The following is a 23954-nucleotide window of genomic DNA, read 5'->3' as shown; positions in this document are numbered from 1 at the left end:
TCTCTCTACAAAACTTCAAATGGGCTCGCAAGACCCACTCCTTCACCAAACCCAGCTGAATCTCATCCTAACCCTCTGTTCCACGCTCATTGTCTGCCCCATTTTTGTCACCTCTGTCTGTCTGTCCCTCCCCTCTAGAATGTAAGCTTTCATGAGCAGGCCCTCAACCAACATGTGTATTTCCTTATCTTAAATCATCTTTGACGGCACTGAATCCCGCAGGTTTTCTGCTCTGATTGTCTGTCAGTGTCGTCTGCTGATGTAGCTATGTTTATTTACCCTGTACTTGTCCTATATTGTGGTCAACTGTAAGTCACTATTTTCCGGTTCTGATTATTTATGTACTTTATGTATGTAACTGGGCGCTGTGGATCCCTTGTGGCACCATATAAATAAATGCTAATAATAATAAAAATAAGAATTTACTCACCGGTAATTCTATTTCTCATAGTCCGTAGTGGATGCTGGGAACTCCGTAAGGACCATGGGGAATAGACGGGCTCCGCAGGAGACTGGGCACTCTAAAAGAAAGATTAGGTACTATCTGGTGTGCACTGGCTCCTCCCTCTATGCCCCTCCTCCAGACCTCAGTTAAGGAAACTGTGCCCGGAAGAGCTGACACAACAAGGAAAGGATTTGGAATCCAGGGTAAGACTCATACCAGCCACACCAGTCACACCGTACAACTTGTGATAACCATACCCAGTTAACAGTATGAACAACAACTGAGCCTCAGTAACAGATGGCTCATAACAATAACCCTTTAGTTAAGCAATAACTATATACATGTATTGCAGAGAGTCCGCACTTGGGACGGGCGCCCAGCATCCACTACGGACTACGAGAAATAGAATTACCGGTGAGTAAATTCTTATTTTCTCTGACGTCCTAGTGGATGCTGGGAACTCCGTAAGGACCATGGGGATTATACCAAAGCTCCCAAACGGGCGGGAGAGTGCGGATGACTCTGCAGCACCGCATGAGCAAACTCAAGGTCCTCCTCAGCCAGGGTATCAAACTTGTAGAACTTAGCAAACTTGTTTGACCCCGACCAAGTAGCAGCTCGGCAAAGCTGTAAAGCCGAGACCCCTCGGGCAGCCGCCCAAGAAGAGCCCACCTTCCTTGTGGAATGGGCTTTCACCATTTTGGATGCGGCAATCTAGCCGCAGAGTGAACCAGCTGAATCGTGCTATAGATCCAGCGAACAATAGTCTACTTCGAAGCAGGAGCGCCAACCTTGTTGGCTGCATACAGAATAAACAGCGAGTCAGACTGTCTCCCGCCTTTCTGGAAACATAAATTTTCAAAGCCCGGACTACGTCCAGCAACTTGGAATCCTCCAAGTCCCTAGTAGCCGCAGGCACCATAATAGGCTGGTTCAAATGAAACGATGATACCACCCTAGAAAGAAATTGGGGACGAGTCCTCAATTCTGCCCTGTCCATATGGAAGATCAGATAAGGGTTTTTACATGACAAAACCGCCAATACTGACACACGCCTAGCCGAAGCTAAGGCCAATAGCATGACCACTTTCCACGTGAGATATTTTAGCTCCATGGTCTTAAGTGGCTCAAACCAGTGGGATTTCAGGAAATCCAACACAACGTTAAGATCCCAAGGTGCCACCGGTGGCACAAAAGGAGGCTGAATATGCAGCACCCCCGAAACAACGTCTGAACTTCAGGCAGTGAAGCCAGTTCATCTTTAGAGAAAATGTATAGGGCCGAAATCTTGACCTTTATGGATCCTAATTTTAGGCCCATAGTCACTCCTGACTGTAGGAAGTGCAGGAATCGACCCCGCTGGAATTCCTCTGTAGGGCCTTCCCGGCCTCACACCAAGCAACCTATTTTCGCCATATACAGTGAAAAAGTCTTGCTGTCACGTCTTTCCTAGCCTTTATCAGCGTAGGAATAACTGCATCCGGAATGCCCTTTTCCGCTAGGGGTCGGCGTTCAACCGCCATGCCGCCAAATGCAGCCGCGGTAAATTTTGGAACAGACAGGGCCCCTGTTGCAACATGTCCTGTCTGAGAGGCAGAAGCCCTGAGTCCTCTGAGAGCATTTCCTGCAGCTCCGGGTACCGAGTCCTTCTTGGCCAATTCGGAGCAAAGAATATTGTTTTCACTCCTCCTTTTATTACAATTCTCAGCCCTTGGGTATGAGAGGAAGAGGAGGGAATACAGAGACCGACTGGAACACCCACGGTGTTACTAGTGCGACCACAGCTATCACCTGAGGGTCCCTTGACCCGGCGTAAAACCTTTTTTAGCTTTTTATTGAGGTGGGACGCCATCTAGTCCACCTTAGGCAGTTCCCATCAATTTGCAAACTGCGTGAAGACTTCCTGATGAAGTCCCCACTTTCCCGGGTGGAGGTCGTGCCTGCTGAGGAAGTCTGCTTCCCAGATGTCCACTCCCGGAACGAACACTGCTGACAGTGCGCTTACTTGATTCTCCGCCCAGCGAAGATTTCTGGTGGCTTCTACCCTCGCCACCCTGCTCCTTCTGCCGCCTTGGCGGTTTACATGAACCCCTGCGGTCTGACTGGATCAGAACCGGATGGTCGCGAAGCAGGATCTCCGCTTGACTTAGGGCGTTGTATATGGCCCTTAGTTCCAGGATATTGATGTGAAGGCAAGTGCGTTGACTTGACAACAGACCTTGGAAATTTCTTCTCTGTGTAACTGCCCCCCACCCTCGGAGGCTTGCATCCGTGGTCACCAGGATCCAGTCCTGAATGCCGAATCTGCGGCCCTCGAGAAGGTGAGCACTCTGCAGCCACCACAGGAGAGACACCCTGGCCCTGGGGGATAGGGTGATTAACCGATGCATCTGAAGAGGTGATCCGGACCACTTGTCCAGTAAGTCCCATTGGAAGGTCCTCGCATGGAAACTGCCTAAGGGGATGGCCTCGTATGATGCCACCATCCTTCCCAGGACTCGAGTGCAGTGATGCACTGACACCTGTTTTGGTTTTAATAGATTCCTGACCAGTGTCATGAGCTCCTGAGCTCTCTCTATCGGGAGATAACCCTTTTCTGGTCTGTGTCTAGGATCGTGCCTAGGAGAGGCAGATGAGCTGTAGGAACCAACTGCAACTTTGGAATATATAGAATCCAGCCGTGTTGCCGTTACACTTCCAGAGAAAGTGATACGCTGTTCAGCAACTGCTCTCTTGATCTCGCTTTTATGAGGAGATCGTCCAAGTACGTGATAATAGTGACACCTTGCTTCCGCAGGAGCACAATCATATCCGCCATTACCATGGGAATATTCTCGGGGCCGTGGAGAGACCAAACGGCAACATCTGAAATTGGTAATGACAATCCCGTACCGCAATTCTGAGGTACGCCTAATGAGGTGGATAAATGGGGACCTGAAGGTATGCATCCTTTATGTCCCGATTCACAATAAAGTCTCCCCCTTTTTAGGCTTGCACTGACTGCTCTTAGCGATTCCATCTTGAACTTGAACCTTCTCAGGTATATGTTCAGGGATTTTTAATTCAATATGGGTCTGACCGAACCGTCTGGTTTCGGGATTACAACATGGTCTAATAATAACACCCTCTTGTTGAAGGAGGGGACCCTTGACCACCACCTGTTAAAGATACAATTTGTGAATTGCAGTTAACACTGGCTCCCTCTCTTGGGGGAAAGCCCGCAGGGCCGTCGGTGAGGGGGCATCTTCTCACAGTCCAGCTTGTATCCCTGAGACACAATATCTATTGCCCAGGGATCGAACAGGGAGTGAACCCACTTGTGGCTGAACTTACGAAGGCGTGTCCCCACCGGGCCTAGCTCCGCCTGTGGAGCCCCAGCGACATTGGTGGATTTTTGTAGGGGCCGGGGAGTACTTCTGTTCCTGGGAACTAGCTGCCCGGCTTTGACAAGAAAGGACGCCCCTCAGACTTTCTTGTTTCTTTATACGAAAGGCTGCATTTAATAATGTCGTGCTTTCTTAGGCTGTGCAGGAATATAAGGCAACTAGCAGAATTACCAGCTATAGCTGTGGAGACCAGGCCCGAGAACCCTTCTCCACACAATCCTCAGCCTTCCATATGCCTCTTAAGTCTGCATCATCTGTCCAATGCATATTCTACAGGACACGTCAAGCAGAGATCGACATAGCTTTGACTCTATGACCCAGTATACTCATGTCTCTTTGGGCATGCTTTATAACTATATATCTATCACTTAAGACAGCATTTTTAATATATTTATATTGCATACTAGGGTCTCATCTCTGCTGATAAGGTACCTGTCCACGCTGCCACAGCGCTATAAACCCATGCCGACACAATCGCCGGTCAGGGTAGTATACTAGAATGTGCACGCTATCTGCAGGATCCCTGAGAATAGCAAGTGCTACCGTCTGTGCAAACAGGACACCCCAGGGAAAGATTCTCAACATATCCTGGCCCTAGTGGGGAAAGGATACAGCCTGAGAATTCTCTTGTGGGAAGCTGCCGTCTCTTGTCTGGAGATTCCCGCTCTTTTTCCTCCTGAGAGGAGGGAAATTTACCTCAGCATTTTTCCCCTTAAACATGTGTACTCTCGTGTCAGGGACAGATGAGTCATCAGTGATATGCAAATCATCTTTTATTTCAATAATCATATATTAAATACCTTCTAGCCATCTTGGCTGTAACTTTGCATTCTCGTAGTCGACAGTGGAGTTAAACTCCATGTCGATACCAGTGTTTGTTATTATGGATAGTGAGCATTGAGAGACTCTGAAAGTCTCTGTGACATAGGGACAGAACTAGGTAGATTTCCTGTCTGTTCCCTAACCTTTTGTGCAATAAATTCACCTTAGCACTTACACATATCCAAACAGGTGTCGGCGTTGTCGACGGAGACACCCTCTCACACACACATCCGCTCTATCACCTCTTTAGAGGAGCCTTTTACCTCAGACATGTCGACACACGCGTACCGACACACCACACACACAGGGGATGCTCTATTTGAGGACAGTTCCCCCACAAGGCCCTTTGGAGAGACAGAGAGTATGCCAGCACACACCCCAGGGCTATATAACCGAGGGATTACACTACAACTCAGTGTTTACCCAGTAGCTGCTGTATATACAAATTTTGCGCCTAAATTTATGTGCCCCCCTCTCTTTTCACCCTTTGTGTACCAGGATACTGCCGGGGAGAGCCTGGGGAGCTTCCTTCCAGCGGAGCTGTGGAGAGAAAATGGCGCTGGTGTGCTGAGGAAGAAGGCCCGGCCCCCTCAGCGGCGGGCTTCTGTCCTGTTTCTGACTAAAAATGGCGGGGGTTTTACACATATACAGTCACAGACTGTATTATGTGTATTTATTGCCAAAAGGTATTCTTATTGCTGCCCAGGGCGCCCCCCCCAGCGCCCTGCACCCTACAGTGACCGGAGTGTGTGGTGTGCAGTGGGAGCAATGGCGCACAGCTGCAGTGCTGTGCGCTACCTTAATGAAGACCGGAGTCTTCTGCCGCCGATTTTATCTCCTTCTGTCTTCTGGCTCTGCAAGGGGGACGGCGGCGCGGCTCCGGGAGCAGACTATCGTGGTCAGGCCCTGTGTTCGAACCCTCTGGAGCTAATGGTGTCCAGTAGCCTAAGAAGCACAAGCTAGCTGCACGCAGGTAGGTTTGCTTCTCTCCCCTCAGTCCCACGTAGCAGTGAGTCTGTTGCCAGCAGATCTCACTGAAAATAAAAAACCTAACAAATACTTTCTTTCTAGCAAGCTCAGGAGAGCCCGCTAGGTGCATCCAGCTCTGGCCGGGCACAGATTCTAACTGAGGTCTGGAGGAGGGGCATAGAGTGAGGAGTCAGTGCACACCAGATAGTACCTAATCTTTCTTTTAGAGTGCCCAGTCTCCTGCGGAGCCCGTCTATTCCCCATGGTCCTTACGGAGTTCCCAGCATCCACTAGGACGTCAGAGAAATAATAATTGATACCGTACCATATTCACAGGAAAGAAGAGTGTTCAACGTATATAAAGGTATCTTTAATTCCTGTGAAAATATGCGGCATACCCCAACTCATAATGTGATAAATAACAGTATGCATGTAAAGGTTTCAACTCACAAGTAAAATTGCTGGATCAAATACATCAAGGTATCTTTAAACGACTCAATCCAAAAATTATGGAGATGTGTTAAAAATTAAAAAAAGGATATTTATTTACAGGGACAAATAAAATGTGCTTAATAAAAATAGTAATGTAAATGAAATGTAAAAAACATACATGATGCGCTTCATAAATCCCACCAAGGGAGAGGAGACCATGGAGAGATGGTAAACAAAAAATGTGATGTTGCAGAGCCCAGGTATTATTGTGATCAGGCTGCCAATGGTCATAAAAACTTCTTGAGGTGGATTGTATGATACAGATCCCCTCTGCTACCAAAAGGGATATACAATTAACCTTAAATTACTGCAGTAAATGGATTCCCCCGGGGCTATCCAGTATGCCCCTGACTGCCAACACTTATTGGGGATTGGGATTTGCATGCGTCAGTGAAGGTAAGGAGAAACTCTGATGAGCAGCCCTCAAAGAGCCGTTTTTGGGCAGTAGCGCATGGGTCCGGGGAACTTATCACGTGTTATTGCCCGAAAACAGGTAATTTACCGCACAGTAAAATCTGACTGATTGGATAGCCTGATAATACTATTGGGCTAAAAAGTCTTTTTTGCCATGCAGTAAATGATCACTGGCAATTGGATACCTCCCCAAGTCTCTTCAGTTGGTGCTACCGAATGGGTAATACCTAACTAGTGAGGATGAGGAGTTAAAGTCTATAACAAAGGCTGATAAATCTGTATATTATTATATTACAGTTCACATTGGATTTTTGTGATCTCATTAATAAGAGTTTTCTTTTTCCATCCTGCCTGAATCCTTAATTCCTGCACAGGAAGCGTTGTCCTTTGGTTTAAGGTGGAGACCTTTTCAAATTCTCTTTTTCAGCAGCAGCTTCCAGTCTCGTCTGCCTGCTAGAAAATGAAATGTCAATATGATTTATAAAACTATTAGAAGACGTTCTGGTGTTGCCCAGGTGTATAAATGCTGCAATAGCTGCGGGCTTTATTTAAAGATTTCTGCTCAGGTATAATGTGAGGGAGCGGAAGGCGGATTTATATTTCCTCAGTTTCTCCTATTGCTTGGCTAGTGGACTGTATTTGCAAGTATTAAAAATTGATAAATATATTTTTGTAAATAGATGGGTTAATATTTTCTAAACCATCGTAATAGTCAGAGCTAGCTTTAATGAGACCATTTGTCCTAGTTATGGATTATTGTAATTTCTACATGTTTAGTTGAATGTAAGACATGGTGTAGTTAAACTCCCCTTGTACCCCATGTACAATATAAGCGGTGGCTCTCGCCACATTCCCAAGTCACTAATAACACGCACAAACTGCACACACAACACACTTCACCTGTGATCATTACTCCCACACTGCCTGTCTTCTAGGAACTCCCTGAAATCTGTCTTATCTTTTGCCGACATGCTGCTGTCTCTCCCCAACTATTGCCGCCTTTTCTTACGTTCTGGACCCAACATGTCAGCCCTTCATTTTAAGAGTTAGAGCTGAGATTGCAGGATACAATGACTACAAAATGTATTTACCCTCTTTTGCAGTTTTAATAGATTATTGATTAAAAAAAATAAAAATATTGGGTGTATTGAATTCAGTTTGATGGCATATTTGTTTGAGGAAGCCCACCAGGAAAACCGTAGTGAAGCTGGAGTCAGTGAGGCAGCAGAAGTAGGTCCTCTGTTCTCTAAGCACTCTGGGCCGGATGTATTAAGCCTGGAGAAGGCATAAGGAAGTGATAAACCAGTGTTAAATGCAAGGTGATAACGCACCAGCCAATCAGCTCCTAACTGTTAATTTACATAACGGAGTTGATTGGCTGGTGCATTATCACCTTGCATTTATCACTGGTTTATCACTTCCTTATGCCTTCTCCAGGTTAATACATCTGCCCCTCTGTTCCTTAGAGAAGGACATCAGCACAGCCTCAGACCCTGACTGTCTGCGCATCTTCTCTTCTCTGTCCACCATAGTAGACAACGTGCACCTGAGTATCTATCTCTTACACTGAGACTGTGTATGTTACAGTGGAGCCGCCGCCAACACCACTGTGTGGCCCCTGATGAAAGGCCACTGCCTCTACTGACAGATGTGCCTACACTAAGCTGCACACCACCTGCATTAACAACACATGTGCCTAGCTGGATCTGTTCTATCTGTTATATTCCTGTGTGTGTATTTACTGCGTAGCTGTAGTTGGTGCTGGGCATGCCATTGCTATGGGTCCCAGAGGCTTAGGGGGATTCTGCAAACTTCTGGCTACTCCTTTGACTGCATACCTGCTTTAATCCTATGTAAACTTTTTCTGCCATTTAATAAACCTACAAGCCTGGTTAAGTTATCTATAAGGTGGACTGACATCCATCGCACCACGAGTATCCCTTTCAACACCATAGGTTCTGCAAATACATCCTAATATACATTCAAATATTTTTCTAATGCCTCATGGACACTTCTTAAATATTAGTATATTGGTCACGCCACAAGAGCTTGTGAAAGATTTTTGTGTTTGACATTCTCTACAAATCACTGGCTGTACTTTGCTTCCATATTCTAGTAACCAATGGCTTGCTTACAGTACACCAGTGTATTTCAGATTGGGTGCCTCGGTGCACTGACAGGGGTAACATAGGTCTGTGATCTAGGGCCAAATCAAATTATTTATGGTCACTGTGAAAGGCAAAACGAGTGCTGGTGGTTGGCAATCATACAATATGTGGATTAATAGAAACAGAGCCCTGTTCATTACATAACTGGACTAATGATGACAGGTAAGCACAATTTACTTCATTAAAACAAATTTGCTGAATCTCTCCGTAAGAAACATTTGGTGTAGCGGTTGCTGAGAAAAAATGCAGATACTCTAGACAGCTATAATTTAAGAAAGTTTGGGAACTACCGCACTACACTACACCATGTGCAAATGAAGTAAGAAATGAACCTATTTAGTAGTGGGCATTGCCAGACAGTGGATGTAACATCTTTTAATAGGGTTTTTCATTTTTTGCCCATGTTTTATGTTTGTTAAAGTCTTAATGACGATTTGAGAAGTGACCGACTTGTACTGAAATATCGTAGAATACTTGCTAGACTTTAACGTACCTAAACATTCCTATTATTAATTGAGTACATGTCTTGAGAAACATATAACGTTCACACTACTGCCCATTGGATGCTGGCTCTTAAAAGACAGGGAAATGAGAGAGATTTAATAAAAATTGGTGCACACGCTGCTAAAAAGCTAGTGTAAACCAGCGGTTCCCAAACTTCATTGAATCTCTGCACCCTATAGTATCAGCCAAAATTTTCTTATTCAGAAATTCCGAAAAAATGCGTTTGCCACGCTGTGGGCTTGGTGGCGAGCTGCGCTCACCACTGGTACTATTCCCACTATATGGGTGTCGTGGACACCCACAAGTGGGAATAGTCCATGGTAGTTGGCATGACTGTCGGTATTGGGGGGGTAGGGGGGGGGGGGTGACGTAGGTGCCGGTAATGTGACCGGCGATCTCCTGACTGCCGGTCACATGACTACATCCCCAGTCCGTTACGGTGGTGGACAGCTTTCGCTTCTGTTTGTCCATATATGTTTTATAATTGGCAGCCACCAGCACTGTTTTTGCCTATTACATTGACCACAAATTATTTTATTTGGTCCTGGGCCATCAACCCAGTGCACCCCTGCAATTGCCTCGCTGAACCCCAGGGTGCCACTGCGGCACCCAGTTTGGAAACCATTGCTGTAACCTACAATAACTCATTCACTAGTTAAAGTCATTTTCTAAAAAGTGACCCTACAAAAAATGGGAATGAGAACTTCAGTGGTGGCTGCTCAGTATTTCTCTGCATGGTAGCAGACTCAGCCCAGATACAGTGTATGTAGTAAAACCATAAATGTTATACGACTGTTTTTCAGCACAAATTGCCCATTTGTTAAGATATATTTTATACAGCTATAGAGTTGATCGTCTTTATGAAACCTTTTTCCACTTTCAGATGATAAGAATATTGTTTTGTGCATATAATTTTCATTAACTATCTTTTTTCTTCTAGTGTCATTATGCTTTTCAGCCATGTATGAATGTAATCAGGCAGAGTTGTTTGTTTTTGATACAGTATACAGATCAGAGCCACTCTGCTTGTAACTGTATAAACAGAGATAAACGGGATCAGTATGATTTGCCGATGAACGAGATGCCGGCGTTCAGTATACCGACAGCGGCATCCCATCCATCAAAATCCCAACAGCCCCCCAGTAAGCCCCCTAACCCTCATCTTTCCCGTACCCTAACCCTCCCCCTCCCCGCTAGGTGCCTAACCCTAACCGCCCCCTCTATGTGCCTAACCCTAACCTCCCCCTCTATGTGCCTACCCCTCCATGTGCCTACCCCTCCCTCCCCAGTGCCTAACCCTAACCTTTCCTGTGCTGCAGCCAAAACCTAACTCCCCTTCTGCAGCCAAAACCTAACCCCCTCCCCACGGCAGGACCTCAGCGCATCCAGCTGTCAGGACGATCGGGATGCCAGCTGTCGGTATAATGACACTGGGTTTCTGTCCTGATTCGGGATCGCGGCGTCTGTATATTGGCCGCAGGGATCCCGTTCGTCGGGAAGTTAACTGCTTCCCAAATAAGCTACTGTGCTGCCAATTCATCACACGATAAATAGGGTGGATTTGAGGGTACACCCTGTATGATGGTCGCTGTGATCCGTCGTGGATCGCAGTATCGTCCGATATATTGTGTAATGGGTACCTAACTTTACAGTTATAAAGAATGTCACAAACTGTTGTATTTACCATTTAACATTTACAATGTTGCAATGTGGACACAAATAATATACTCCAAACACGAATATGCATTTGGTTTTAATCTCTAGTACACTTGCATTAGTATAATATAGGACTGTAGTCTTGTTTTTGTTGTGCCTTTTAAAGTCTGGTTTTAGCAATTGTACTTTCTTGTCATGCAGGCACAGCAATCTGAGTGTGAGGCCAAAGGGACTGTCCTCTCTGGTGAAGAGAGGAGGGGTGCCGGAGGCACTGAGAGCTGAGGTTTGGCAACTTCTTGCTGGTTGTCACGAGGACCACGAAATGATGGACAAGTACAAGAACCTCATCATAAAAGTAAGAGTACTTTCCAGCTTCTTTATTTGTGCATTTCGCTGTGATTTAATTGCGGGTTGTTTTTCTTTCCAACAAGAATCTTCGCACATAATTATCAACTTTTAAAACGGTTTTGTGAACACTTCTTGTCGTAACCTGTCTTGTAGCATAAAAAAACAACAACAATTTATGTTATGCAACGTGCTTTGTCTCCAGCAACGTCTTTGTGCCTCATCCTGCGTGCTACAAATTAACAAATGAATATTGTATGACACGTGTCTGCTTATTTATATGATTTTCTGTCACATGGTTTGTGTAACCATGTTTTTAAACACCACTATTTCAGTTTCTGCATGTTCCATTATTAATGGTAAAGAAATGATACGTAATGTAGTGTTTCATTCTGTAATGGGGAAGGAAAGTAAACTTTTAGTGTATATTTAATTCCAGGCTTTTTTTAACCACCATTCGTATTGCTGCTATAATATTGCTGTATTCTGTACAACACCGCTTCTGACTTGTGCTTCCAGCAGGTGGTATAAATAGGGAGCAATCAACTATTCTAATGTATGCAAACATTATGCAGCCTTGATGACACTCTAAAGGGAAGGTAGCACAGTGTGTACAACCCCCTGATTTACACTGTCTGGCTTTATTCCCTGTCCTTCGGCCTGCCACTCCAGTCATAAGGCTGTGCTAATGTCTGATGTGAACACATCTGCATTCACGAGTATGCGTGTGTTGTCTTTGTGGGCATGCGTTGTGCAAACTTGCTTTTATTGTCAGAGGCATAAGTCCCACTCTGTATCATCACCAGCATGTGCAAACGCTCGAACGGTAACCTGATTCCTGGATATCTGTTTAAATGAATGGTGGTATGCAAAATAATTGTGTGCTATATACAGTACAAATGAAGTGCTAATATGCATTTATTGGGCTTTGTGATCAGCAGTTGGCTAGGGACAGACCTTTATCCCTTATGAACACACTGCATCACTACTATAATCTGCAATAAGGCTCAGGGGCTGTATAGTTCAAGAACTTTATATATCTCTGGAGCCTTTCTTGAAAATGGCTCTAAGAAAATTCAGAACACATAATGCCACATAGATCAGTTTTAGATTATTATTTTTTTCCAGTAAATTGTGCCAAAGTGTGATATATTGTCGATCACCACAGTGCAGTAGTTTATATTGTTCTCATTTTTGGACTGCTGTACTTAATCTGAACTCGTCCCCCCCCCTCTCCCCTGCAAATGTGTATTTGTCATATATACACTTCCATACTTGCCATACAGCAGCTGGTCCCTCCTCTCCTAAGGCTGTTCCGTCTCCCCCTCAGTGAGAGCCATTGGGGCGCATGCCCAGGCTTCCACTGTGTGCACATGGGAGGAAACTGGACAGACCGTCTACAATTATTATATAGAACAATATATTTTTATATACTATGTGTTGTTTTTCGCTTCTTTGCAGCTGATCTCTGATATCAGCAGTTATGTGCTAGTATTGCCATTCTTTAATGGTTCGGGTATCCTATAGAATACCTACCCTGACCCATTATCAGAGCTTGGTCAAATACCTAAAATAGGTTATAAGAAACTTAATGAAATGAATAGTTTAACACACTGTTTTGAATATTACTTCTTTTTTGTTCTATTAATCTTACATCCGTTACAGTGTTTTTGAAAGATTCACCTGTGCACAGTGTGGCTGTCAGAAGGCAGTCGGTGCAAGTAGCCGCTGTGCAAAGAATTGGGGCACTGTATTTAGATGAACATGCAGCTCCGCAGGCTGCTGGCATAAACAGGCATAAGGTCAAGTAGCATAACAAGATCTCCATCACCACATGTGGTACTATGGAAGCTGTGACATCGGTCATGACTATGTTATGTCCATTTAATCTGCCATTCTCTCATCTCTTCATTCTGTGCAGGGTACAGTGTCCTTTCCTGGAAATATATATATATATATATATATATATATATATATATATATATATAATTTTTTAGAAATTGTGAAAATAGTGTTATAATTGTTTAAATATTGTTTGTATCCATTGTGTTTATGTTTCCAAATACAACTATTGTGCAAGATCTCTTTATGGGTCACTTGTTTTCCAGTGTGAGTTTCAAGCCACGTGGTTGCCATAGTGACATGTAATATAGGTCGTCTCGATGTGATCCAATACCCATTGCATATTTAAGACCTAGAAGTTATAGTAGCACTACAGGGTTTAGAAACTAAACTTCTCATGAGCAGGTCCCTCTGTTCTCCTATGTAAAGGGGGGTACTCACAGAGCGATATTCTAAGCAATCTGACTAGATCGCTCCGTGTGTACCCCCTACAGCGATAGCGATGCGCAGCCCCGCGTATCGCTATCGCTGCTGCTAGATTGGCCTGCATGCAGGCCAATCTAGCGGGTTGCTCACTTCACTCGCTGGGTGAAGTGAGCGGCCCCCCGTCTCCCCCCGCACGCTCAGCACACATTGCGCTATGCTGAGCGGCTGGAGAGATGTGTGCTGAGCGGTTCGCTCAGCACACATCTCTCCTACTTCGGCCCGTCTATATGGGCCTTTAGTTCTACTAATTCCTCTAATTAAGAACAGTGGGGGCAGATCAGATGTATTAAGCCTGGAGAAGTGATAAAGAAGTGATAATTGGTAGGTGATAACGCACCAACCAATCGGCTCCTAACTTTAATTTTTCAAACCGGTAATGATTGGCTGGTGCATTATTAACTTCCACTTATCTCTTCTTTATCACTGCTTTTTCACTTCTCTAGGCTTAATATATTTTGCTCCCATGTGTGATGTAATGTATCTGAAATGTTAATAACTAATAAGAATTATTATACAGACTTTCATATCACAGGCAAACTTTTTAATACTAAAGTATTAAATTAGAGACCATGCTAGCATTTTTAATACCCTTTCACACCAGCACCTCTGAACACGGGTTTTTGGCACATGAACGCGCATAACCCTTGTTCATGTGCAGTATGAAAGGGTGCTGGGATTGAAATACCGGGTCCAGTGACCCGGTATTTCAACCTTGCTCTTGAGACCCAGCTCCCGTTCACTCTATGTACGGGCGGCGCTTGGAGATCCTGTGATCTCTAGCGCCGCCCCCGCCGCGTCACCGCTGACGTCAGCAACCCGGCAATATGTCGGGCTGCTGACTGCGGTATGAAAGGCGCCTAACCCGGGAATGTCCCTGCATGATCCCGGGACCGTATACCCGGGTAAGTCCCGCAGTTTTTGGCATGAATGAGGTATAATTTGTGGTATGGGTATCCGATGCATGGCAATTTATTTTAAGCTGGGACCAGCATGGCAGAGTCGAGCTCCCAACATAATCCAATAAAACACCCCTTTCACTTGCACCTACTGGCTATATGTTCCTAAATAATACCGGAGACTCATCTGTGTCCTGAAATTGTTAAACGGAAAGATACAGTAGACTTAATGGAGAGACAGTTATGATTGTGGCTATCCGTTCATCTGTCCCTAAAATAATACTATCTATCTATCTATCTATCTATCTATCTATCTATCTATCTATCTATCTATCTATCTATCTATCTATCTATCGCAAGATAATATAATAGTATTAGTTATAGTAACCAGCTAAGACATTATTGGGGATTAAAATCTTGCGAAACAGAAATTTACATTTAAGCATTATTTCAGGACGTCTTCTAAAAATACCTTTTGATCTTGTTAGTCCTCTATCTTCATTTTATTCCATGTTGTATCCTATTAGTCAAGCTAGATCATTATATCAGTGCCTAGATTAATGAGTTTTACAGTTCGGAGCACTGTAAATACTGTAAGTAACATATAATAAGTATTTTCAATTCTGGAATTTCTAAATACTTAAAATAAAATAAATATAATTTTAACATGCTGAAGTTCCCCGGTTACTAGACGCATCGCCAATCATCGGTGTCCGTGGAGCGGCAAATGGGATCGCCTAACATCAGCTACGCACCTACCACCAGAGGAGTTAATGAGTAGGTTTTTTTTTTACCGGCAGTGCTGTGCTGCTCCAGTGAGACAGCAGACGGCTCCCGGGGCAGTGTGTCTGACCCAAGTGTCTGCCCGCAGCTGGCTCCAGCGCTGTGTGTGTGAGCTCCTGTACCTGGGATCTCTCCTATGTCGGCTACAGTCTTAAACCGTGCATGCTATAGAAGCAAGCTGTTGCAAAATTACTGCCTTGCTCCGGGTGACGGAAATCCTAGTTTTGGCCCTGCTATAAGAATGTTTCGGAGGCATTTCACAGCACATCATAGTGAATTCTGTTGTTTCCTTGAAATATACTCTTTAAATGCTCCAAGAATGAATTAAGAAGTAAGAAGTGACAGTAAGAGGATTTCCTAATGCCAGAACGAAGAGGGATATTATACTACGTGTGAGGTTCTGCACATAGCAGGCTCATACGGCAGGAAAACTTACTTATTTTTGCTCACATCTCTATGGTGTATTAGTAAAAACGAGCACGCATATTAGCATTACAGGTTCCTTTGGAATTTTGCAGTAATTGAATGCCCCCCTAAATGTCTGCGACAACATTTACAACTAAAGAATCCTGAAGATACATTTCCAAACAATGCCTCCGAATAGCATGAAGTAATAAATAATCTGTATTTGTTACTGTTATTATGTAAAGACTTTAGGGTTAGTGCATGGCAAACCTATGTAAAAAATGATGGTCACATTTTTTATAATATTCCTTATTATATCTCTTTCACGTAGTGCTGGTTTAGTCGCTCGACTGATAGCCGCATTCTCAGCAGGGGTGTAGTACTGCTGACCGGCGGTCAGGAGACCGCTGGTCGGTTTACCGACGCCGGGATCCCGGCAGCATACTGACGCCGGGATCCCGGCGGGGAGGGGCGAGTGCAGCAAGCCCCTTGCGGGCTCGCTGCGCTCGCCACGCTGCGGGCTCGGTGGCGACCTTCGGTCGCCACGGGTTCTATTCCCACTCTATGGGTGTCGTGGACACCCACGAGTGGAAATAGTCCCTGTTGGTCGGCATGCCGACCATCGGGATAGTAACCCGTCGGGTTGGTGGAGGAGGTCATGTGACTGTCGGTCAGCTGACCTGCGGTCACATGAATACCACCCCTCAGCAGCACTGAACAAAACTAATGGGAGCTGACAGTGGTGCTGAATAACATTGCCCAGAATAGAACAGGATTATGTGACTGTGAATTCAGGGCTATGAGTAGATCTGGTGTCTGCAGACATATTTTTCCGTATCACTGAGTTCAGATGAAAGATAGCCTGCCAGTCTAGGTGGCAGTCACATGTGTGAACTTTACGCTTGTTTAAGGCTCCCATAATTTGAGACTGACAACAGGATTATCTTTTGCCATCTGAATCTTGTTTAATCCATAGGTGACATGCAGCGCTTGCTTGTGAGAACCCAATGATGTAGAAATGGACTGTAGTCCATCTTAAGATAAAAAGGTTGATTCAATTGCAAGCTGTGCCCTTTATAGCATGATATTTGTATGCTTTTGCTCCAAAATCGCAGATTTTAGTTCGCAGCTCCATACAAGGTCAACCTTAAATGTAGCATATGTGCACACTCGCGCACGGTATCGTTTTCATCCGATGCATAGCCAGAGCTTTTTTGCCCCCATAGCAACATTTTGAAGGGGCCCCTATCCTAATGCTTCTAGAGAGACACCTCTAGAAGCATTAGCAGCTGTTAATTTAATGCCCTATTTCATTTTGTGTACCATAGTAGTGCCTTAGTTAATGTTATGCCCCATAGTATTGCCCTAGTTTATTTTATGAAGCACTACCTTAGTAGTGACTGAATTCACATTGTCACATTGGGCAGTATCCTATTAGCCTCTGATAGCCAGAGGCTACCCTATTATCCTCAAAGCCGGCACCCTTTTCCCTTGATGCCAGCACTTATCAGGACTTCTCCATGATCCCATGCGTTTTCATGCAATTTGGGTCCAATTTCGACCAATCAAAATGCCCTCTAATGACTGATGGGCATTACCACGATATTCAATTAATCGCGATATCTGGCCATTTTGATCGTCCGAAATCGCATCGGGCTAATAGGACACTGCCAATGTACGGCTGCGACTACACATTATGCCACACAGTACCCCCTATTCACATTGTGACATACACATCCCCAGTTCATATGCCACATTACAGTGCTGCCCCCAGTTCATATGGTATCCGGTCTTTAGGTCGATCACACTTAGGTCGACAATGTCTAGGCTGACCACTATTGGTCAACAGTAAGTAGGTCGGCAGATTTTCTAGGTCGACATGGTCTCCAGGTCGACGTGTATTAGGTTGACATGACAGAAGGTCGACATAAGTTTTTCACAATTGTTTTAATTGTTTAAAACTTTTTCATACTTTACGATCCACGTGGACTATTATTTGGAACAGTAACCTGTGCCGAGCGCAGCGAGGCACCGTGGCCAAAGCAGGGCTAGCGAAGCGAGCCATGTGAGGGGACACGGTGCACTAATTGGGGTTCCCGGTCACTCTACGGAGAAAGCTACACCCAAAATAAAAGACAAACAAACCTCATGTCGATCTTTTGTCATGTCGACCTTGTTCATGTCAACCTAGAGACCCTGTCGACCTAGACACTGTCGACCTAAGTGTGGTCGACCTTATGATCCATACCCAGTTCATATTATGCCACACTGTAGTGCCTCCACTTCATATTGTGCTACGTTACAGTGCCCCAGTTCATATTATGTAACATTATAATGCCCTCCAGCTCATTTTATATCACATTACAATGAGTTGGTCCGGGGGTGTAGCTATATATATATATATATATATATCTCTTTAGTCAGCTGCTGTATCATTAGTTTTGGCCTAAGGCATAGGTCTGCACACTCGGTCCTCATTACCCCACACAGTGCATGTTTTGCAGGTCTCCTCACAGAATCACAGGTGAAATAATTAACTCTACCTGCGGACCTTTTACAATGTGTCTGTGAGTAATTAATACACCTGTGCACCTGCTGGGTTACCTGCAAATCATGCACTGTGTAGGGTAATGAGGACCGAGTTTGCAGACCTATGGCCTAAGGCGTGTTGTAATCCTCTTCTGCTTCATGGCAACCTTTGACCTCTAACTTCAAATACGAATTTAGTGATATTGGTAGTCTGTGGTGAAATTGCGGTCATGTATGTACAAGGGATCATTGCCATTATTGTAAGGTATAAATATACACACACTTTCTAGTTTTAGCACTTTCCTCATTCTGGTCTTCCACTCACCCCCCTCTTTCCTGTGCTGGTGTTATTTTCTAATAATTGAATCTGTCCATGAAGACACATGTAAGAGATTGACAGGGAAGGTCACTGGGTTTCCCGAGAAGCCAGACCCTGATTAATTACTGCTCTCCTCCATCCTGCAGCAGCACCTTGTCTCGTTAATAGAAATGAGCTCTTTGATAGAATTGGGTTATTCCAGATGGGACTAGCTGCCGAAGTCACAGGTTTAACTCTAGGTATGTAACCTGGCAAGGAACACACAAACTGGCCACTGTGCATCCTGTCATTGCAAGGCTGATCGAATAGAAGTCAATTAAAATATTTCCTACTAGCAGTCAAATGTACTTCCTTTCTTTAGCTTCATTTAGTCTGTGTTTCACCCTAAGAAGCCCTTTCTTTGGTTACCAGCGATTCTTTACAGCCCCAGCTGTATGTCAGATTCAATGAGGGACGATATACAGCTTAAAGATCCACTGGAAGCTGTGACAGATCTCATTCGTGAGGCTCATTGTCACTGATTCCTAGTGATTTAATAGACTCCATTCTGACGTGTGTCCATCCGAGGTTTGGCATCTGAGCCGATTAAAACACTACATATATGTAACATGTTACATGGCTGAATTGATGTTAGGCCATCTGATTGTTGCATATTAGCAAATGGAGGCATATACTGTATCTGAACCTACTGCAATGCAGCCTTAAAGCAGACATATCTTATTTAGATGTAATAGAAACACTACCTGGTGGCAGACATTTTGTTTGAGGAACCTATATTTAGGCAAATGTATCATTCGGGTTCACTGGAAACTAGTGACATTAAACCATCGTGATCTCACTAGTTCTAAAGAAGTAGGGCTTTCAATTGGCCCAGCCCACATAATAGTTGTCCTTCTTGTGTATAGTCCAGAGGTTCTCAAACCCAACAGTCCAGGTTTTAAGATTCTCCAAGGCCCAGCACAGATGGTTAAATCAAAATAACTAGTACTAATTAAGTCACTTGTGGCCAGGTGTGGATATATTTAAAACCTGGACTGTTTGGGTGCCTTGAGGACCGCATTTGAGAACTTCTGGTATAGTCAATAGATGCACTTTATAACTGGATTTTATTTGCAAATTGTATCTACTCTACCTGATTTTTATCTTATCTGAACAGAGCCATGTTGTGGTAATTACAGCATTACTGCCTCACCCCACTGTGTTCTTGAGGTTGATTCTGACCATGGCCCCAATGGTATGGAGTTTGTATGATCTCCTTGTGTTGAGTGGGTTTTCTCCAGGTACTTTGTTTTTTTCCTCACAATCCCAAACATATTGGTAGGTTAATTGGCTCCCCACTGGTACAGGGACGTTGTGGGATATGTGTGCGTTATATAAGTAACGGTTTGTGAACAATCAATGTAAGCTATACATTTGATGTGAATGGAATCTGCTGGAAAAAAACTGAACTTTGCTTATTCTAGCCTATCCTATGTCATACTGTATGAAAAATATTGAGCAAGAATTACTTTTCATTATTTTTTTTTTTTAAGCCAAATCTGTCGTCATGAATTTAGAGTTTTGTAACTGGGTTTTAACCACCAGTTTTAAATGGAAAAGCAAGACTAATGATAACCCTTTCAGACATAAAACCAGGCTCGAACCTGGGACTCTGTACACAGGATAAAGCCAGGTTTCAGTACTTAACCCCTTTCAGACTTGGATGTTGGACCCAGGTTCAACACACCCGACCCAGGTCTTCCAGTGACCCGGGTCTTCTGGATAACAGTGGACTCTTGGAGATTTTAGGTATGACTCGGGTCATCCAGACCCGGGTATTGCCGTTCACACTACAGGCAACCCGGATTGGTTCCGGGAATAACCCTGGTACCAAGTAGGGTCGCCAACAAAATCTGCGATATTACCATCCCCTTGTACATCTCAATTGTGACCTATGTATCACGTCATCTCTTGCAGTCACCTCTCGCTCCTGCCTAAAGGCCTTCCCTTTTACGCTGCCCACTTACAGTATTCTCTACTACTTTTGATCAGACTCTCTAACAGTCTTCTTTAACCGCTCAATAAAAACCCATCTTTTTATTAGAGCCTACCTACTCCCACCTATACCACTACAACTGTTCCAGTCATCATACTCACTCTTTTCAGCTGTGTTCTCTTTCAATTAGAATAGAAGTTCTCTGTTGAAGAGGACATTCCGTACTCTTTGTTTTCATGTCTATAATTATTTTGTCTTCGTTGTTTGTCACTCTTTTAAGTTCAGTGGCTAGAAAAGGTATTCACCCCTTGAGAAAATAATTGTAATCATCTTACAACTAATAATAAACAAGTCACAAAATCGACATAAAATAATAATACAAACAAAATGACACCATGAATAGAATATTGTGCTGTGCTTGCAAATATATATTATGGTAAGCAGCACCTGAGAATGGATAGTAATTGTTAAGGTGCATATACATGGTGAGATCCTTGCTATGCCCGATTTTGACTATGCATTTTCCCTTGAATTCCCCCAGAGCCCAGAAGCACCAATTTTATTAATTATCTGTACTTTGGATTTTGACTAAGTGTCCATTTTGACTATACTTTGTACTAGATAGTACACTAGATAGTCGAGATTGACTTGCCTGCACAGTCTATCTAGGTTTGCAATACCAACCTCGCAGAACCACGCATAGGGATCGAATCGGTATCGCATGCGGCATAACACCTTTCCGACTTGCACTAACTTTCCTTTAGATTTTGACTATATAGTCAAAATCGAAAGGCTTTATCTCACCGTGCGTACACACATTTAAGTTGTTAGCTGTCCGCATAATGGTTCGTAAAGCACTATAAATTGTTAATCATCACCTGTGTTAGTGCATTACCTTAAGGAACCTTTGCGATGAGATGCTTCCTCCACAATTGTAAGATCACGCACCTAGTTTTTTGATCTGTACAAACAGCTAGAATCACTTGGTCTGGGAAACACTCCATGGACAAATATTCCTCCCAACCGAGGGTGATGGAAAAGTTCAGCTACTTTGGGTATGGCTGCCCAGCCATCAATGCGTTTTGCTCACAAAACGCGTTACTCTGATATTCATCATGAAGACATTAGCTGCTTTGGAGTGGCCTTTTGTTTGCCTCCTTTACTACAACTCTTCTCGCAGCTGCGCTCTGTATTGGAAGTTGGTCTGCTGTAGGCAGATCAACAGATGACACATATAGGCTCCATGTTTTAATGATGGATTTAACTATACTTCAGGGTGTATTCAGTGCCTATTATTGTACCATTTTCCTGATTAGTACTTCTCAATGACCCAGTACAGATATTCTAGGAATGTTATTTTGGCTTCATTTTTTAGTCTATGCTTTGAAATGTGCTACCTGGGGGAGCTCACAGATGCAGGTGTACTTATGCTGCAGTCAGCTGACACATCTTACCTGCAGACAGGTGGCCCCCAATAAATATTCATGTGACTTGTGAATACAGTTGGTTACTTCAGGGGTAATCTAGTATGGATATAGCAAGGGGGTAATACTGATGCAATTTTCTGTTTGTTTGTCCCTATGTAGTTTTGACTGTTTGATTTTTTTTTTTTTTTATATTTTCGAGTACACTTTGATTAGTGGAAATACATTTTAATTAAATCCATAAAGATTCCATATTGTAACACATGTAAAACAGCCCATGATGGTGAATATGTCACTAAGCCCCTTGACACCCGGTGCGGTGGGCACAAAAGTGGGCGTGGCTTCATGGGATGGGGCGTGGTCTTGCTGGACGGGGGCATGACTAGCCATCCCGACCACCGTTTTCATCTTGTCCGGGAGCAGTGGGCTGCCTCCAGGGAGTTCTCCTGTTACACAGTGCATGTAATGTTACAGTGCAGCACATGGCCCTGTCACTGAGCAGGAGCTGGCACTTTGGTGTCACCCCTCGGCGGTGTCACCTGGAGCTGTGGAGTCGTACAAATCAGTGATAATTATAACAATTTGCAATATTTTGCATTATCTTGCTCTCACTACTTTAGAGAAGTATATACATCTAAAATATTTATAGGTATATGTTGTTCCTTAATGTGGTCTAATCACCTGTACACTGGCAATAACCATTTTGTGGCCGGAAGCATTTACTGTGCCTCACGACTTAAGGACATCTTTATAATTGATGAGTTGTGTGCTATTAGGAGGTGATAAATTGAAAGGTATTGTAATACATTATTATGCCAGATATTTGCTTGATTGTAGGTGTTTAAATGCATGGAAATTGTTTCTAGCTCATAGCAGCCCTAATTCCTGTGAGTAGAAAAATGTCTGGTGATTTGTTTCAGTTTATTCCTTTACATGTTTGTGTAGAACATTTTGCTCATAGATTATTAGACTTGTACATTTTTTGAATTCCAGAATGTTAAGGTAGGGATAACTTACCTTAGGCTGTAAGGAGGTACATTTATGGATATGCCAGCTGTATGCAGGGTGATCACAGCCACAAGTAATGTTCTGGAGGCGATTTATTAAAGAGAAAGTATTAACCACTCAGCTTCTGTCTCTTTACAGTCTGTGATTGAAAAATGACAGGAGCTGATTGGTTGTATTTTATCTCTGTCCACGTTATTGCTCACCAAACTTTGAGAAATCTGCCCACAAGTCTAGAAAGTTAGTTCTTGTACTTTTCTATTCTGGGCGAAACACTGAATTGTCTCATGTTACTTAATTCAAATAAATCAGCTGAGCCAGTTTATAGGCTCAGTGTGTGTGTGTGTGTGTGTGTGTGTGTGTGTAGGTACATTACAACTGATACAGGCAATTAGAACTGTAATTACAGAAAGGAATTATTAAGTCAATTATCCTTTCGATGTTGTCATTTCATTCTGTAACCAGAAGTGCATGCCAGCCCGTCTACTGCAACACTTACATTGTGGGATTTAGTCAGAATTAGGATTTAGATTAAAAAAGGAGCAAATTTGCACTTTGGCAAACCCAAGTTGTACTGCAGGGGGCACAAATTTAAAACGTGCATTTGCATCCCTTACATTGTAATCGATCCTACATTGTATGTGTGTCTGTCTGTCTGTCTATCTATCTATCTGTGTGTATGTGTGTGTGTATCTCTCTCTCTCTCTCTCTCTCTCTATATATATATATATATATATATATATATATATATATATAAACAACATACAGGTCCGGCTCTCCCATTAAACGGTCCAATAGCGCTGGGTGCCTCCACAATTATTAGGATAAACACAACTGAAGGTGCGGCACTCCAAGCGACGTAATAAAAAACACTTACATCTGTATTGAGAACAATATATATATATATATATTACAAAATGACACCATGAATAGAATATTGTGCTGTGCTAGCAAATATATATTATGGTAAGCAGCACCTGAGAATGGATAGTAATTGTTAAGGTGCATATACACGGTGAGATCCTTGCTATGCCCGATTTTGACTATGCATTTTCCCTTGAACTCCCCCAGAGCCTAGAAGCACCAATT

The 23954-nt window shown here is 43.6% G+C and overlaps 1 protein-coding gene across 3 annotated transcripts in view; it reads left to right on the top strand.

Moving 5' to 3' along the window:
• Positions 1-23954, top strand: part of RABGAP1L (RAB GTPase activating protein 1 like) — a 690515-nt gene that overhangs the window by 254437 nt on the left and 412124 nt on the right. For all 3 annotated transcript variants that reach the window (XM_063939666.1, XM_063939667.1, XM_063939668.1), the window contains exon 13: positions 11058-11211. In XM_063939666.1, the coding sequence (XP_063795736.1) occupies positions 11058-11211 (154 nt within the window). The remainder of the gene's footprint in view (positions 1-11057; positions 11212-23954) is intronic.

The sequence above is a fragment of the Pseudophryne corroboree genome, chromosome 9, assembly GCF_028390025.1.
Source record: "Pseudophryne corroboree isolate aPseCor3 chromosome 9, aPseCor3.hap2, whole genome shotgun sequence".
In the NCBI taxonomy this organism is placed as follows: domain Eukaryota; kingdom Metazoa; phylum Chordata; class Amphibia; order Anura; family Myobatrachidae; genus Pseudophryne; species Pseudophryne corroboree.
This window is presented reverse-complemented; position numbering and strand designations above follow the sequence as displayed.